Source organism: Dermochelys coriacea, chromosome 1, assembly GCF_009764565.3.
Source record: "Dermochelys coriacea isolate rDerCor1 chromosome 1, rDerCor1.pri.v4, whole genome shotgun sequence".
In the NCBI taxonomy this organism is placed as follows: Eukaryota; Metazoa; Chordata; order Testudines; family Dermochelyidae; genus Dermochelys; species Dermochelys coriacea.
The window spans coordinates 211,501,368-211,518,615 of record NC_050068.2 but is presented as its reverse complement, the minus strand read 5'-3'; the positions used below and the strand labels follow the sequence as shown (position 1 = coordinate 211,518,615).

Below are 17,248 nucleotides of genomic sequence, written 5' to 3'. Positions count from 1 at the left end.
TCAGCAAGTTTGCAGTTGACACTAAACTGAGAGGAGTGGCAGATACGCGGGAGGGTAGGGATGGGATACAGAGGGACCTAGACAAATCAGAGGACTGGGCCAAAAGAAATCTGATGAGGTTCAACAAGGACAAGTGCAGAGTCCTGCATTTAGGACGTTAGAATCCTATGCACCGCTACAGACTAGGGACCGAGCGGCTAGGCAGCAGTTCTGCAGATATGGACCTAGGGGTTACAGTGGACGAGAAGCTGGATTTGAGTCAACAGTGTGCCCTTGTTGCCAAGAAGGCTAACGGCATTTTGAGCTATATAAGTAGGAGCATTGCCAGCAGATCGAGGGACGTGATCGTTCCCCTCTATTCGGCATTGGTGAGGCCTCATCTGGAGTACTGTGTCCAGTTTTGGGCACCACACTACAAGAAGGATGTGGAAAAATTGGAAAGAGTCCAGCGGGGGACAACAAAAATGATGAGGGGGCTGGAGCACATGACTTATGAGGAGAGGCTGAGGGAACTGGGATTATTTAGTCTGCAGAAGAGAAGAATGAGGGGGGATTTGATAGCTGCTTTCAACTACCTGAAAGGGGTTTCCAAAGAGGTTGGATCTAGACTGTTCTCAGTGGTAGCAGATGACAGAACAAGGAGTAATGGTCTCAAGTTGCAGTGGGGGAGGTTTAGGTTGGATATTAGGAAAAACTTTTTTACTAGGAGGGTGGTGAAGCACTGGAATGGGATACTTAGGGAAGTGGTGGAATCTCCTTTCTTAGAGGTTTTTAAGGTCAGGCTTGACACAGCCCTGGCTGGGATGATTTAGTGGGGGGATTGGTCCTGCTTTGAGCAGGGGGCTGGACTAGATGACCTCCTGAGATCCCTTCCAACCCTGATATTCTATGATTCTCGGGAGGTGGAAAGGAAGAGCCAGCACAGGGATTTGCCAGAACAAAGGGATTCACTCTAGAGTCACAGGGGAACAGACACGATCTTTAATGACTGTGAGCAATCAGGGTGCTCAGTTTACAGAGGTCACCTCCAGCTGCACCGTGACCCCTGCAGAGTGTGGTGTTTGGGGAGACTGCCCCCTGTAGACTCACCCAACCCACTCCCTGTAGCACAGCAGCAGGAACATTGAAATAAGCAGGCACTGCCCCACACCCACCTGCAATGCACCACTAGGGGCCCAGCCTCAGGGATTCTCTCTTGTTTCTGGTTGATTTGGTCCAGGAAGCTGAGCACCCCTCCAGGCTCACTGGGAACTCCGTGATCTGGCCAGCTCAGATACTGGTACTGCCATATCTCTCGCACAGCCTTACACTAGGAGGCAACAAAACGCACACATGGTAGGTTGTGCCCAGTTCCACCCCATCTTCCCCATGTCCCCCAACCCCTTAGGTTCCCATCCTGCATGACAAAGGGATTGAGGATCTCTGCCTCCAGACTGAGAACAGGTCAACTTGGTTCCCAAACAACAAATGACAGAGAGAGGGAAACAATATTTGGTCAATGAAGCCCTCCAGCTGGACTGGAGGGCTGGTCTGGAACAGGGACCTAGAGGTGAAGGCGCCCATGCTCCACTCCCTGATCCTCGAGCCTGCCAGTCTCCCACATCTCCCAAATCAGGGACCAGACTGGAACCAGGAAGGTAGAAGTTACAGGTCCCATTTCCCTTTGCCTAATGTTACCTGAAATGCCACAGTTACAAATTCCCAACCTTGAAGGCTTAGCCACAGTTAAAGTCCCAGGAACAATTAATGCTCAGGAGCATGGTACTCACGTTGTCAGTTGGTGAGAGAGAGAGCTGTCGGAGTTTGTATTCTAGGGCATCATGTTCTCCAATATTCTCCACAATATAGGGACCATACTCTTTCGTGCTGCCCTCCTCTGGCCAGTAGGGGACGCACTTGTTCTGTGAGGAAACAAGAAGAAAAGGTGAAGACTGAATCAAGGAGACTAACAGAGAAGAAAAAACCCTAGGGAGAAAAAAAAAGGTAAAGTGGTGAGTGGCTGTGGGGGGGGAAGGGGAATGGAGAAAGAAGGAAGGATGGGTGTGAGACATGGCAGCAGGCCCTCTGAGATACATACCCTCCCTTTCTCCACTTCCCGGGTGGTCATCACAATGATGCGTGATTTTTCCTGCCACACCATCTGCCAGAAGTCGTTGATGGTGGCATCCAGGCAGCCCTGGCTTGCGATGTATGTCTTGGTGAATTCATCTGGGCTGATCAGCTGGTTCTACAGAGGGGCAAAGGGACAAGGGAAGGGCAGGGGTTACAGGAACCAGGTGTCCAGTGCCCCTTTCCCTGCCCCCCTCCCCAAGACATGGCAGCATTTCTGGAGGCTCACCTTGATGTAGTTGGCATTGATATAATCCGCTCCGGGGATATTTGGGTCCCTGCCTTGTAGGATGACTCGAGAATGATCAACTAGGGAGGCAAGGAAGGGGTTAACACAACAGTGAGGTATTCAGACATTGGTCTCACATGTAGCCCACTCTCTATACTCCAGATCAATCCAATGGGCCCATCAAACCCTGTTTCCCCACCATCCCTCATACTAGATCAGACCAAGAATCCCATATAACCTAGTGCCCACACTTGCCTTCTGAGCCGGATCAACCCAATGAGCCAGTCTATCCAGATGTGCACACACACATCCCCACAAGGCCATGCAGAGGAGGCAATGTCTCTCACTAAATCCTTTATGGCCTTAAATACCCAGTCAGGGGCTCCTTGTAGCTCATCCCCACAGGAGGGCAAATAAACCCCAGCCAGGTTGAGGCTTCCTCTGGGGTAACTAAGCAGGGCTCTATGTGGCAAGCCTTCCCACTCAGGCAAGAACATGCAGCCCCTTGATCTTTTCCTGATGGGAGGGCAGGACTCACAGGGCAAGATGTTCTTATAGCGGTTCTTTCCCTTGTTCTCAGGTCTCTGCCCCTCATGCCGATCATACAGGTGCTTGGCCTCCTGTTTCTGCAGGCTCTGAAAGGGGAAGGGTAATCGTTACGGCAGAGCAACCTGCTGTGATTGTGGGGGGAGCACTGAGGGGAATGGGAGCACACAGAGGAAAGATGGTCCAGTAACTAGGGCAGTAGCCTAGGAGACTTGTGAGACCTGCTCTGGGTTCAGGGTTCACTTCCCTGCTCTGCACAGCCTTCCTGTGGCCTCAGTTCCCCAGCCGCAAAATGGGGCTAATACCCTGCCCTTGCTCACAGGGGTATGGGGATGATAAATTCATTGAAGAGTGTGAGGCGCTCAGATTCTGTGGTAATAGGGGCCAGGTACAGAGATGACCTTATATACAGAGGTTATGACAGAGATGAATCCATTAATGGAGAAGGGAAAGAGAATAAGATTGAGAGCAGGGCTTCCCAGAAGGACATGGAGACAGTTACAACACAATCACTTACATCAAACTCCTCCCAGAATCCAGCCTTGGCTGTTTCCTCAGCCAGGCTCTGCTTGTTTAGTTCATGCACTCTGTTCTCAATGTCAGCCGCGTTCACTCTGGTGGCATAATAGGGCTGGGTAAGGAAGAAGGGAAAGGTTTGGTGAGCAAGAGGGATACAACAGAGCTGGACACATGCTGTAGTCAGGGACAGAGGGTGAAGCTCCCAAAACTACTCCTGACACAAGGACCCCATTTACCTGTTTCAGGTACACGTAGGATCCGGACACCTCCTCAATTCCAGTCTTCTTGAAATGCTCCACTAGGTCTGCCAAGCTGTCAAACATCTCAGCACCTCCGACTGTGTATCTCCCATTCTGGAGAGAGTAAAGCTGTGTTTATTCACATCCCCTAATGGACCCACTGCTTCCCATGGTGTATCTGACAACCAGTGCCACAGGAGATTGTTACACTGGGACATGAAGCCCTGGTAGGTCTTGCCCTGTTGAGTTTGAAGCAGTGCATCTCATGTGGTATGTGTCACACCCTCCTGGCATGATGGACAACTGAGAGCTTGTTCTGATGACATCAAACTTGTAAGTTGGTGAGCTGATCCTAGGTGTCCTGCTGCATGGAAACCCAGAGAAGTCAACTTCCCCCCCAGCTCTTGTTTAAGGTCAGTTGTTTTGTTTCCCCATAATTCACCTGCATACACTCTCCACTGTCCCAAACCCATCCATGTTAGAATCATAGAAGATTAGGGTTGGAAGAGACCTGAGAAAGTCATCTAGTCCAACCCTGTGCTCAAAGCATCCTCAAAGCAGGATCATGGTATGGAGTGAGCGAAGACCTAGTAAATGTGTGGGTTGATCTTATCCACCAGGCTAGGCTTAGGGACCTCAACAAGGTCTCCTCTCCTGCTTGTAGCTCCTCAGTTTCTCATCAAAGCTCAGTAGTTCATTTCTGGAACTCCCTATGAATTTTGAAGAACCCCATAGAGCCAAGGAGACCAGAAACAACTGACCTTTCTTCTCTCCGCTGTCTTCCTCTTTGGCCTCCGTGTCACACTTTGTTCCCTGTCCCAGGTGCATAACTGTCTGGTTCAGTCTCCAGATTCTCCTCTCCTTCAATCTCACAGACCAGCACCTTATGCTGGCCTTTGAGGCTCTGCATATCTCTGCTCCCTCCAATGTAGGAGCTCCCATTGCTACCCAGCTCCCTTCTGGTCTTCCTGCCACTTGTGTCTGCACTAGACTCCTCCCTCATCCTGGATGCAGCAAAATCAACACTCCCCCACAGCCACTGGTCAGACCAGGCAAGGACTAAGGAACCCGACAGTAGATAGCCCAGCCCTTAGCATGGATTTCATATACATTATGGGATACAAAAACATTCTAGCAGTTTCCATATTTTCCTGTTGGTAAAAATAGATCAAACAGCTGCCACAGATAAATGTTTCCTTTCCTCACTCTGCTTGCTCCCTTCCCTGCACCCCGTCCCATCCCTCTCACCTCACACATGATCTTGACATGGGTGACCTTAAGCCGTGCCCCAGGGGTGCCAGCAGCCCCAGTTGGTGGGGCCTCAGGCCCAGCTTTGAGTTGGTCAGTCAGGACAGACAGGACAAAGTCACCAGGTTTGCTGAGGCTCTCGCGCACCAGGAAAGTCCAGGGGGTGGCCTTGGACTGGAGCAGAGACTCAGCTGCTGGGCCAGATAGATGCCCATGGTACCACCTGGGAGAAAATGCGACAGGGTTAGACAAGAATGGGGGGCTGCAGGGCCAGAGGGAAGCCAAGTGAGGGACAGGACCTGGGGCACATGGGGATGAGGGATGGGGGAAAGAAGTGGAGGGAACAAGAGTTAGAGGAGAGATGAATGGAAGGTGCCTCTGGCTGAGCGAAGCCAGGAGGGAAAGTACCTGAGGAGCGCCAAGGTGGATGGGGCCTGGGACAGAAGGGACAGGTGAGCCAGGGGCAGGGAGCCCGAGGAAAGCTAAGTGGAAAACAGGTTTAATAATTGTGAGATGCTGTGGGGGGAGAGAGATGTTAAGAGCTGTATGTTCTGGCCCAGTCCCCTCACGGGGTGAGGCTAACAAAGCAGGGGTCACTAACCAGTGACTCACTGCAGGGCACAGCCAGGGTCAGTATCCAGTGATGTAAGTAGCTACAGTTACAATTCCCCCTTTATTTGGAAAATCAAATGAAACATAATACAAATGCTCAAGCAGTACAGCCAGTTTAATATCACACACACACACAGATGGGATGTCTAAATTGCCTGATCTAGGTAAATAACCTGCACCCCCTGACAAAGGAGAAGGTTATTCTGACTCAGATTGGACATGTGTCATCTCTGAAGCTTGATGGCTTTCAGATCATACAGCCACTTCCTGTTCCCAGAACAGGTCCTTTGGCAGGGATCTCTTTGGCCATTGAGGTAGGTCTGTCTGCGTTCACTACTCTTGATAGTTTTCACTGTCAGTCACTAGGCATGTGTGTTACTTCTGCCATTGCACAAGCCTTCTCAGTAGCATTCTATGTGTCCACTAGATACAGAGTGTCAATGGAAACTCCTTGGGTTTGTCTACATGTCTTCTGTTCTTCCTGTAGGACTGACCCTCAGGAGAGGCTATGACACAACCTCTCAGTGAGTGGTGCAGCTGTTGACAAGGTTTCCAGCCCCTTCCTGTTTGGAATTAACTTTCTCTCCCACTTGCAATGGGGTGACTCCAGCATTCTTGTCAATTTTCTTCTATTGCAGTTTCTTGCTCTTTGGTAAGCACTCCAGGGTCACTGGTCTCTGGCTGAAGAAGTCTATTAGCTGGTGGCACTAAGGTTTGTGTCCTGCTGCCCATGGGTCTCTGAATGGGGACTCTAAGAAAGCCTGTGAGGTGAGTTGTGATAGACTCAAAGCTAAATAGGGATTCCATGAATCTGCCACGACCCTTTTTAATTTTGATTCTCAAGTTCTTTGCTGTTTGTACCAACACTTCTGCTAAATGACTGCATTTGAGTGCACATAAGGGCGTGGCATGCGGTGCGGAACTGATACATTAATGCAGAGAGCAGAAATGAACCACTCGTGAATTGTGGGCCATTCTCTGCTACTAACACGTGTGGAATCCCCTGGTGAGCTCAGTGCTTCATAATAGTTATTCCCTTCTACTCAGCATGGTCTGCAACAGCTCAATCTTCTAAGAAGCTGAGTACTTGCTCACTAATAAGAGGTTCTTATTAGTTCTAGTAGATCTAGCTCTACCCTAGACCCAGAGTGATCATGTATCTCGTGATGTCAACCATCCCTTTGCATTTGGCTTCCTCTATTCACAGAGGTATCTTATTTAAATTTTATTACCTTTGTGGCAGCATTCTTGTGTGGCTGGACAAGGCAACCTCCAACTCTCTTTTGCATTCTTAGTACCCAGCTGGAGGCCATGGATTATGATCAGTACTTCTCCCTTCATGCTGTGTTGTATTACAACACAACATCCTCTGTACAGGGTCCCATCATCAGCAATTTCCTCTTAATGCTCCCAGTAGGTTTGGAGGTCCCTGGACTGCTCCTCTCGACCATCCAGCTAGAAGGACTTCCTCAGCTGTTGTGAGCTGGGGTTGTTTGTGTTTTCTTATTTGAATTTGTCAAATTTTCTTTTAGAAGCAGTTGGTTTTACTTCAAATCCTCTTCCTGAGGCCACTATTCCCAGGCACGTTTGACATGACAGTAAGCTGCTCACTTGGCCCCTCTTTCACATTTAATCGGTGCTGTGGCAATTTCATGCTCCTGTTCTGAAGTCCAGGCTGTGCTTCAGTGGTTGCTGTAATGTGGCTTCCAACTCTTCACAGTCTGTTTCTACCTTGAACAGATTCATGAAACCACTCACAAACCAAAACGATTCCCAACATTTCTTCTTTGTCTGAGCATTGGGTTGTGGTGACTTAGTAAAAGCACACGCTACCAGCCGATCATTTTGCATGTCAGCTTAGGGGCAGAGGGAGCTGTTTGGAGACCAAGAAATGGCTGTGTGATTAGGAAGCCATCGAGGTTCAGTTTGTGATTTACACACCCACTAACACTGAAGTAAATGGCTGTGGACCCTGGCTGTCACATAACAGTGATATAAACCCCCTGTCACCCTGACCTTGATCACGTGAATGGGGCCAGGCAATGAAGAAAGCCTCATTATGCCTTACAAGAGCTGGCCTGTCTTCAGATACCTAGGGCAGGCTCCTCCCAGCCTGGGATTCTGTGGGGGGCTGGAGGCAGGCAGCCCTTCCTGCCGGGGTGAGGGGCTCTTTTTGCCCTGTCTCACTGCAGGGCTGGGCCTCTGTTCTCCCCCTCTGCAGAGAGGAAATAGTTAACCACCCTGTGACCCAGCTCAGGGAAGACACGTGATGGAAAATCTCTCAGGGAGAGAGTGAGAAAAGGAGCTTTCGTAAGAGCTGGGGGGAGAGAAGTTTCCAACCGCAATAGTAAGGGAGGAAGCTGCAGAGCCCCAGCCCAAGCCAACGGCCCTGACTGGAGCAGAGAAAACGCTGAGGGACACACGTGCTGCGCCCTACACAGGACTGCAACCCTGCCATAGGGCGAGGGGCACCGCTGTGGAACAGCTACCCACCGCCAGGGGGCTGAGAGCACAACACAGTGCAAACCACCTGATTTGATTTAGGAACACAGTGCCAAAGACACATGCAAATAGGGGAGGGGAGGGAGACCGAGTGGGGACTGGAATAGCATGGACTGAGAAGTCCATCAGCAGGATGCCCAGCACTGCAATAGCAGTGGGGGTTGCAGGGCAGAACTGAGGGGCAGTGTCAGAGCTGTGTGGGGAGCCCAGCCTGGAATAGCAGGAGGCTGCAGGACAAGACTGAGGGGTATTGGCAGAGCTGTGTGGGGAGCCCAGGACTGGAATAGCAGGGGGGCTGCAGGGCAGGAGTGAGGGGCATTGGCAGAGCTGTGTGGGGAGCCCAGGGCTGGAATAGCAAGGGGAGCTGCAGGGCAAGACTGAGGGGCATTGGCAGAGCTGTGTGGGGAGGCCAGCACTGGAATAGCAAGGGGGCTGCAGGGCAGGACTGAGGGGCATTGGGTCATACACTGGACTGAGGCCTCTTCTTATAACTAGCATCACAATTTTCACTTTTAGCAACAAGATTTAAATAGCAAAACCGATGAGACAGCGGAAGTCAAAGTTGCCAAATATAAGCAGGGCCCACATTGAAATTTCACAGACTTGCGTGCAAAGGAGCGGAGAGGGGGGCATTTTAGAGTTAGTTAGTTCTGGAGTTGGGGCTAGGCTATGCTTTCAGTCCCAGACAGTCTGGTACTAAAACTGTGTTTAGGGGGGTGAAGAGGGGCATACCACGGGATTAGCCCCTCAGTCTCCAGGTGTGCAGGGCGAGGCTGTGGAGTTGAACATTAGCCCCTCAGTAAAAGACTCATGGTTGCTCTGCTTACTCCATACCTCTCTGTAGTGGGATCGGAGCAATTCAGTGGATACCTCAGGTCTATTACAGTCCCATCTTTATCCTGTAGTGAACCCTGCTGCTGTGTGTAGTACTCCACCAGTTCAGACAGCGTGGCAAACTTCTCCCCTCCATAGAGATCATAATAATCCCCGGTGTTCTGGATACGAATGTGGGTCACCTGGTCACCTACCCTGAGGGAAGAGGCAGGGAGAAGTCTGGTGAAGTACAGGAGAGGGTCAGGAAAAGGGGAAGGGAAAGTAAAGTCCCTCCCAGGATGGGTTGCAGGGGGATGGGGCCAGGAAGTAGGGATGAAGGGTGGGTCAGACAATGATGCCCCTCGGGTATCTTTTGGGCAGAGGGCAGGATGAAGGGAGGGAGCGATGGGGCTAGAAAGCACAGCCCCTTATATATCCTGGGGATTGTATTGGTAAACAGGGGAATAGGCAGAGAGCAAAGCATCCACGTATCCCTGGGATGGCGACAATGTGGCAGGATGGGGTCTGAGTTACTCACCTGACAGAGAGGGAGAAATCTCCCTGATTCTTTCGACTGGGTCTAGCCAAGAAGCTTCCATGAACTCCTCGTCCCTTGAGTAAGGCCTCAGCTTGCAGTCCACTCAGGTCCCTGTGGAACCACCTAGGGGAGAGCAGAAAAGAATGAATGCTGACAGAGGGTATACAGCCATATCTCTATGAGGGGTTTGTACAGTGAGCAGAGTGATCCCCCGAAAAAGATCCCAACCCTTGAGGGGGTCATAGAACAGATGGCCTGGGAAGGTCCTCTGTCACACACCCCTGGGATATGATCCCAGCCCATCCCCAGAAAAGGACTGTACTGGGGGGAGGCTAGAGCAAGTGAAATGATTCCCCAACACCTGTCCCACCCCCCACCACCTTCTCAGCTCCCCTCTTACCTCACCATCGTCAAGGGAGAGCAGCCAAGAGGCTAGGTAGCTACAACCAAAGGAACTTGAAAAACGTAAAGAAAGGAGCTTTTAACACTGGCAAGAAAAGGGAAGTAAGCGTCTGCTGTCTCTGCTCAACTCCCTAATGCTCAGCTCCCGATGCGTTACTCTGGCCATCTACCTCTCCAGTGTCCCCCTCTCTCAGTCCATCTTCCTCTCTCTGACTCTGCCTCCCCTTCTCACTCTCTCTCTCCCTGTGGCAGGGCACAGACAGAAGCAAGGCAAGTGCGTGGCTCAGATAGCGCACAACTCAGGGAACAGGAAGCGTCGCTGAGCCATCAGCTCCTCAGCCCTGAGCTGCTTTGCACAAACTTCTGCTTCTCCTTTTGGCTTTTTTTCCCCCCTCCCTTTTTCTTCTCAGTTATTCTTGGTGTGTTCCCTGCCTACCCACGATGGGGTTACTTTGGTGACTCTTCTGTGGCCCTGTCTTATACTCACGCATTTGGGCTTTGTAACTCCCTTCCCCACCAACATATCAGTAACAGGCTTACACCAAATACACAAAGCTTCTTGCAATGGTGCAGAGCAGATCATAGAAACTTGTATGGGGCCAATGCAGACAGCAAATGCTGGCCCAGCAGCTGCAGTGGTGCAATTAGTCCCAACCCACAATGTCTATTGCCACCAGGTAAGCCACTCCATGAAGGTCCGAAAGCAGCTGAGACTATACCCAGCTATTCTGAACTATCTAGCTGAGCTTGAAAGAAAGTACCCTCCCAACACTCTTGCAAGGTAGGAACTGAGGCACAGGGTAGATGAAGTGACTTGCCCAAAGAGTCTGAGGCAGAGCCGGGCAGGTCTCCCAAATTTCAGTCCAGTGCTCTAACTACAAAACCATCCTTCCTTGTTCTCCCTGCCCTTGACCATCCTTTTGGGATGTGCCTCAGAGATGAAGAGCATCAGTGGATTAGCCAGGGTTGGGGCTACCCAGGTTACTGTTCAGAATGCAGCACATATACCTACACAACCAAATTGCATATGCATCACCTAGTGCAAGCAACATGGGTGATGCAGAGTCCACATACAGCATATTAAGGCCAAAGCAGCTGAATTGGAGATGCAGAGAGAAATATTAATAGCTATGGCATATAGGGATGTTACAGAGCAGTCCCACTTCAGAACTGACTTTCCCAAGACTCCATTTGAGGAGGCTGACAAAGGAGGTGCTGTCGTCATCATGAATAGGTCAGAGTATGAACAAGAGGCTACTAGGCAGCTCTCCAACACCACTTTCTACAAGCCATTACCCTCTGATCCCACTGAGAGTTACCAAAAGAAACTACAGCATTTGCTCAAGAAACTCCCTGAAAAAGCACAAGAACAAATCCGCACAGACACACCCCTGGAGCCCCGACCTGGGGTATTCTATCTGCTACCCAAGATCCATAAACCTGGAAATCCTGGACGCCCCATCATCTCAGGCATTGGCACCCTGACAGCAGGATTGTCTGGCTATGTAGACTCCCTCCTCAGGCCCTTCGTTACCAGCACTCCCAGCTATCTTCGAGACACCACTGACTTCCTGAGGAAACTACAGTCCATTGGTGATCTTCCTAAAAACACCATCCTAGCCACTATGGATGTAGAAGCCCTCTACACCAACATTCCACACAAAGATGGACTACAAGCCGTCAGGAACAGTATCCCCGATACTGTCACGGCTAACCTGGTGGCTGAACTTTGTGACTTTGTCCTGACCCATAACTATTTCACATTTGGTGACAATGTATACCTTGAAATCAGCGGCACTGCGATGGGTACCCGCATGGCCCCACAGTATGCCAACATTTTTATGGCTGACTTAGAACAACGCTTCCTCAGCTCTCGTCCCCTAATGCCCCTACTCTACTTGCGCTACATTGATGACATCTTCATCATCTGGACCCATGGAAAAGAAGCTCTTGAGGAATTCCACCATGATTTCAACAATTTCCATCCCACCATCAACCTCAGCCTGGACCAGTCCACACAAGAGATCCACTTCCTGGACACTACGGTGCTAATAAGCGATGGTCACATAAACACCACCCTATATCGGAAACCTACTGACCGCTATTCCTACCTACATGCCTCTAGCTTTCATCCAGATCATACCACTCGATCCATTGTCTACAGCCAAGCGCTACGATATAACCGCATTTGCTCCAACCCCTCAGACAGAGACAAACACCTACAAGATCTCTATCATGCATTCCTACAACTACAATACCCACCTGCTGAAGTGAAGAAACAGATTGACAGAGCCAGAAGAGTACCCAGAAGTCACCTACTACAGGACAGGCCCAACAAAGAAAATAACAGAACGCCACTAGCCATCACCTTCAGCCCCCAACTAAAACCTCTCCAACGCATCATCAAGGATCTACAACCTATCCTGAAGGACGACCCATCACTCTCACAGATCTTGGGAGACAGACCAGTCCTTGCTTACAGACAGCCCCCCAATCTGAAGCAAATACTCACCAGCAACCACACACCACACAACAGAACCACTAACCCAGGAACCTATCCTTGCAACAAAGCCCGTTGCCAACTCTGTCCACATATCTATTCAGGGGATACCATCATAGGGCCTAATCACATCAGCCACACTATCAGAGGCTCGTTCACCTGCGCATCTACCAATGTGATATATGCCATCATGTGCCAGCAATGCCCCTCTGCCATGTACATTGGCCAAACTGGACAGTCTCTACGTAAAAGAATGAATGGACACAAATCAGACGTCAAGAATTATAACATTCAAAAACCAGTTGGAGAACACTTCAATCTCTCTGGTCACTCGATCACAGACCTAAGAGTGGCTATACTTCAACAAAAAAGCTTCAAAAACAGACTCCAACGAGAGACTGCTGAATTGGAATTAATTTGCAAACTGGATACAATTAACTTAGGCTTGAATAGAGACTGGGAATGGATGAGTCATTACACAAAGTAAAACTATTTCCCCATGGTATTTCTCCCTCCCACCCCCCCCCCCCCACTGTTCCTCTGATATTCTTGTTAACTGCTGGAATTAGCCTACCTTGCTTGTCACCATGAAAGGTTTTCCTCCTTTCCCCCCCCTGCTGCTGGTGATGGCTTATCTTAAGTGATCACTCTCCTTTCAGTGTGTATGATAAACCCATTGTTTCATGTCCTCTGTGTGTGTGTGTGTGTATATAAATCTCTCCTCTGCTTTTTCCACCAAATGCATCCGATGAAGTGAGCTGTAGCTCACGAAAGCTTATGCTCTAATAAATTTGTTAGTCTCTAAGGTGCCACGGGTACTCCTTTTCTTTTTGCGAATACAGACTAACACGGCTGCTACTCTGAAATTTGAAGAGGAGAAGTGGAGAACTAGGGGGTCAAAGAGATGGGATCCATCTTCCAACAGAGGTAGAGGAGGCTGGTCCTTCCTCCTCACCACAAGAAGGGTGCTCCAGGAAATGGGGATACAGATGTGAGATGTGCACAGGCTGAGTGTTTTGTGGAGATTTGATCATTAGACTATTGATAACTGGTGACTGTAAGAACTGTTCAGTGACTTTTCTACCAGCTACAAAGGTGGCAGATCCTACACATCTAGACAGACTACTAGTGGTGGCTAAGGAGGAGCCTGTGGTACACTCTGAAACTGATGACACGGGGAAGTATAGGAGAGAAGTCCTGGAAGCTAAATTTAGATTGCTAGAAAGAATGCTTAGTTCCAGGGGCTTTGCAGCTCTGAAACGCTTCCAGTTCCATACCAAAGACCAGTTAGGTCAGGGGAACTTCAGAATCTCAACATATGGCTACGAAACTAATGTTAAGAAAAGGGACTTACATTTAATAGGCACAGGAATTTGATGGGGGGCAGGGGGAGGGAGAGAATTTATACAAAGAATGGTCAGCACCTTAGTCAAGGGAGAACTAGATTACTGGCACAGGAAAATAATAAAGTTTGGGGAATTGCTTCAACTAGGACTGGGCAGCAGCTAATAGGTGCTAAGGAGCACTCAGGTTAGACAAAGACATCTTGTTAGAGATGTCAATGATTCAAAAGCATCACTGTCCAGTAAAGAGTAGGCAGAAATTACAGCTCCACTGTAGCAGGGGCAGGTTTAGATCACAGAGATAAATTCTGATTGTCACAAGGGATCAGAATAAGGAGTTAAACAGCAATAGGCACCTGGGCAAAAATAAAACTCACCAGATGAGCTGCTAACAAGAACATGCACTCTCATTAAAATCAGCAACTATACTGGAGGGTAGCAAATGTACCAATCCTTGAAAAAAGGCGCTAAGAGTGACCATGGGAATTACAGACTACAGGGTCTTACTTATGTACCAGGAAAATTGGCTGAAATGATGATTAAAAATAGCATTTTAAACCAACCCTCTGTGTGAACATAACAAACAGGGACAAACATCACAGCTTCTGCAAAGGAACATCTATTATAATTCCTTGAATTTATCAATAAAATAGTGGATTAAAGAAAACTGGCTGACGTAGCTTTCAAAAAACCTTTATTAAAGGCCCTCACAAGAGGCTGCTAAGAAAAGCAAGTAGCATGGGGTGAGAGGTGAAATTCTGTCATCCTACATCTTATTGGATTCTAAATTAACTGGAACCTGGGTGTCCTTGTGGAGGTTCAATGAAACGTTTGCTTAATGGGCAGTAGCCATCAAAGAATCCAATAAGGCTTTAAGATGCAGAGCAATGGTATGAAGAAGAATTACTGGAACTATCCCAATGTTGCACCAATCAGTGGGATGTCCTCACCTGGAACACTGTGCTCATCTCTCATTACCCTCTCTCAGGTCTGGAAAGACTGGGACTGTTTAGAGAGGTAACAAATAAGAGGGGACAAGAAAGTTATACAGGACAGTAGCGGTAGGGAAGCAACTGGAGACTAGGTCTGCATTGTGCTAGGCAATGCATTCATATTAGACACAGAGATAGCCTCTGCCTCAAAGAGCCTACAGTCTAAATAGACAGAACAAAGGCTGCAGCTATCACTTCCTACAGTGACAGAAGGATTTTTTTTGTCAATGTGGTAAATTCATCTGTCTTAAAATGCTGCAGTGGTGCAGCTGAGCCACTGTAGCGCTGCAGCGAAGACACTACCTATGCTGACGGGAGGTAGCTCTCCTGTCAGTGTAAGTACTCCACCTCCCAGAGAGGCAGTAGCTAGGTAGTTGACCAGGCCTAAGAGCAGTAAATAGGTGAACAGAAGAATCCTTCCCTCAACCTAGCCATGTCTATTCTGGGGCTTACAACCTAACTATGGTGCCCAGGGTGAAAACATTTTCACACCCCTGCCTGAGCAAAATAGCTAGGTTGAGCTAATCTTTAAGGGTAAACCAGGCCAAAGAGTGAGAGGTGAAGAGGCACAGAGAGGAAAGTGACTTGCTCATGAAAACTTAGCAAGTCAGTGACAGCGCCTGGAACAGAAACCAGGTCTCCTGACTCCACCTGACTATGCTGTCTGTCTAATAATAATACGGACTTGGATAATGAAAGTGAATCAGGCACTCCTATGCACTGTTTCTCAGAATATATGAGCAAGGGGACTGTCAGTGACATTGAAAGGCAGCTAATGTAATGTAATGTAAAAGGAATCAACAAGGAATTTGTTTTTTAAATACGTGTTATTGGTCTGTGGAATTCAGTGCTGCAAACTGCCATACCAAGGGCTTGTATGCAGTGTAGTTGTAGCCATGTCAGTCCCAGGACATTAGAGCGACAGGCAGGTTAAGTAGTTATCTTTTATTGGACCAACTTCTGTTGGTGAGGCCCTGAAGAAGCGCTCTGTGTGGCTCAAAAGCTTGCCTCCCTCACCAACAGAAGTTAGTCCAATAAAAGATACTACCGTGCCCACCTTGTCTCTCTGATACCATGGGCTTAGCAGGATTCATAAAAAGATTGGACATTTTTATGGATAACAAGAACATCCACATTTACATTAGATAAGAAAAAACAGAAGGATAGTAAGTTTCCTGCTTCCGAACATAACCCAATCACTAACTAAGGAAGAAACTTCTCCTGGAAACAAGTTATTGCACAATAAACCAAGGGCTTTTCTTCACATTCATCTGAAGTAATTGGCTGTGGCCACTGTCAGAGACAGGAGACTAGACTAGACAGACCAGATCTGGCAGTTGCTATGTTAATGCTCTGCCTGGTCCCTCCTCCAGAGGAGAAAAGAGAGAGTGGAAGACAGATGGGAAGAATGAACATTGGAGCTATGCCCCTGTGTTCTTGTACCATGGGCATGGGGACAGGGAGGGAGAGGAGAGACCTCATTAAAGATCCTCATTCCATTCTCACTGACATTTCTACAGCGCTAAGGACTTCAATTCCTTGGGTACTGACCATGGCTTAGATGTCAGTCAGGGACAAGTGGCTCAAGCCATGGTGGAGAGGGGCCCCCAGTATGCTGGGTTCCATGACTCTTGTGACACTGTGAAATCCAGACCCTTCTGCAGAATTCAGAATTTCAGTGGCCGTTTCAAAACAATTCAGCTGCCAGCCCTTTTGGCTGTATAGGAAGCTTTCTGAAGGTGCCATCCTGCAGTGCTGTCTGCTGGAATCTCCATAACAAACACTTCTGGTGAGTGTCAGAACTCCTGGGTTCAATTCCCAGCTCCAGAAGGGGAGCAGGGCTTGTGGTTTAGAGTGGGGAGAGGCCTGGCCTCAGGGGTTCTATTCCTGGCTCGGCCTTTGACTTGCCATCAGACATGGGCCAGTCCCTTCCCCATCTGTGCTTGAGTGCAAATGAGCCTTTACTTTTGCTAGGGTGAGCAGTACTGACCCCCCAATACAGCCCTGCTGAATCCCATCACTCCTGCTCCCTTATAGCCTCCTTGCCCATTCCCTCTAGGGTCTTCACTTTCCCCATGTCTGCCTCTCACTTCTTATCTATTTCTCCCACCACAGCGTCCTTTGATCACACCCTAAAGCCAAGAAACCCCCTGGAGAAATACACTCACCCACAGGATGGCATCAGGTCCCCGGCCAAAGGGGTCCCCCCTGAGAAGAAAGGAATAAGAGAGGCTCAAGGGGTTGGAGTACTGCAGCTCTCAGCCAGAGGATCCTAGTAAAAAGGAGATAAGCAATACTGAAGATACCAAGGAGACAGGAAGAATTTCCTGGGAAGGGGGTTCAGGACTGAAGATTGTTACAGACCCATGGAGTGGGGGTAGCACTTAGAGGGAAAGCATGGCTAATTTTATGGGGCCTGGGACAAGATGGTTAACAGACCTGACATTCCTAGATCAGGGCTGGTAAGAGTCCCCTGACTCATGTGTGTCTAATCCAGTCAGTAAGGCTCTGAATGCCACTTACCTCTCTCTCCAGCCCTAATACTTCCCCCCCAACACGGGCAGAGGGAGAAGGAAGAAGCCTGAGATCAGGCAACCGGGCCCAGGACAAAGGGCTTCCGTCTCACCACTTGCAAATCTCTCCCTGAGCCGGAGTT

General features: G+C 49.1%; 2 protein-coding genes across 7 annotated transcripts in view; one reads left to right on the top strand and one right to left on the bottom strand.

Annotated features, from left to right (window-relative positions):
• The window catches only part of PHB2 (prohibitin 2), a 23,685-nt gene extending 19,894 nt beyond the window's left edge, over positions 1–3,791 (top strand). Inside the window, exon 11 of the mRNA XM_043501381.1 lies at positions 1,849–3,791. The gene's annotated coding sequence lies outside the window, so the exon portion shown is untranslated. The remainder of the gene's footprint in view (positions 1–1,848) is intronic.
• Positions 1–17,248, bottom strand: part of PTPN6 (protein tyrosine phosphatase non-receptor type 6) — a 22,162-nt gene extending 4,914 nt beyond the window's left edge. Inside the window, exons 1-12 of one of the 6 annotated variants that reach the window (XM_038409428.2) lie at positions 17,116–17,246; positions 16,761–16,864; positions 9,356–9,478; positions 8,839–9,028; positions 4,891–5,113; positions 3,640–3,756; positions 3,402–3,515; positions 2,877–2,973; positions 2,339–2,418; positions 2,078–2,227; positions 1,770–1,901; positions 1,155–1,309 (exon numbers count right to left, since the gene is read on the bottom strand). In XM_038409428.2, the coding sequence (XP_038265356.1) occupies positions 1,155–1,309; positions 1,770–1,901; positions 2,078–2,227; positions 2,339–2,418; positions 2,877–2,973; positions 3,402–3,515; positions 3,640–3,756; positions 4,891–5,113; positions 8,839–9,028; positions 9,356–9,416 (1,319 nt within the window). In that variant the 5' untranslated portion in view covers positions 9,417–9,478; positions 16,761–16,864; positions 17,116–17,246. Of the gene's footprint in view, positions 1–1,154; positions 1,310–1,769; positions 1,902–2,077; positions 2,228–2,338; positions 2,419–2,876; positions 2,974–3,401; positions 3,516–3,639; positions 3,757–4,890; positions 5,114–8,838; positions 9,034–9,355; positions 9,479–9,755; positions 10,308–16,760; positions 16,865–17,115 lie in introns of those variants that run through there. The other 5 variants (XM_038409409.2, XM_043501252.1, XM_038409419.2 and 2 more) reach the window with 5 other exon arrangements.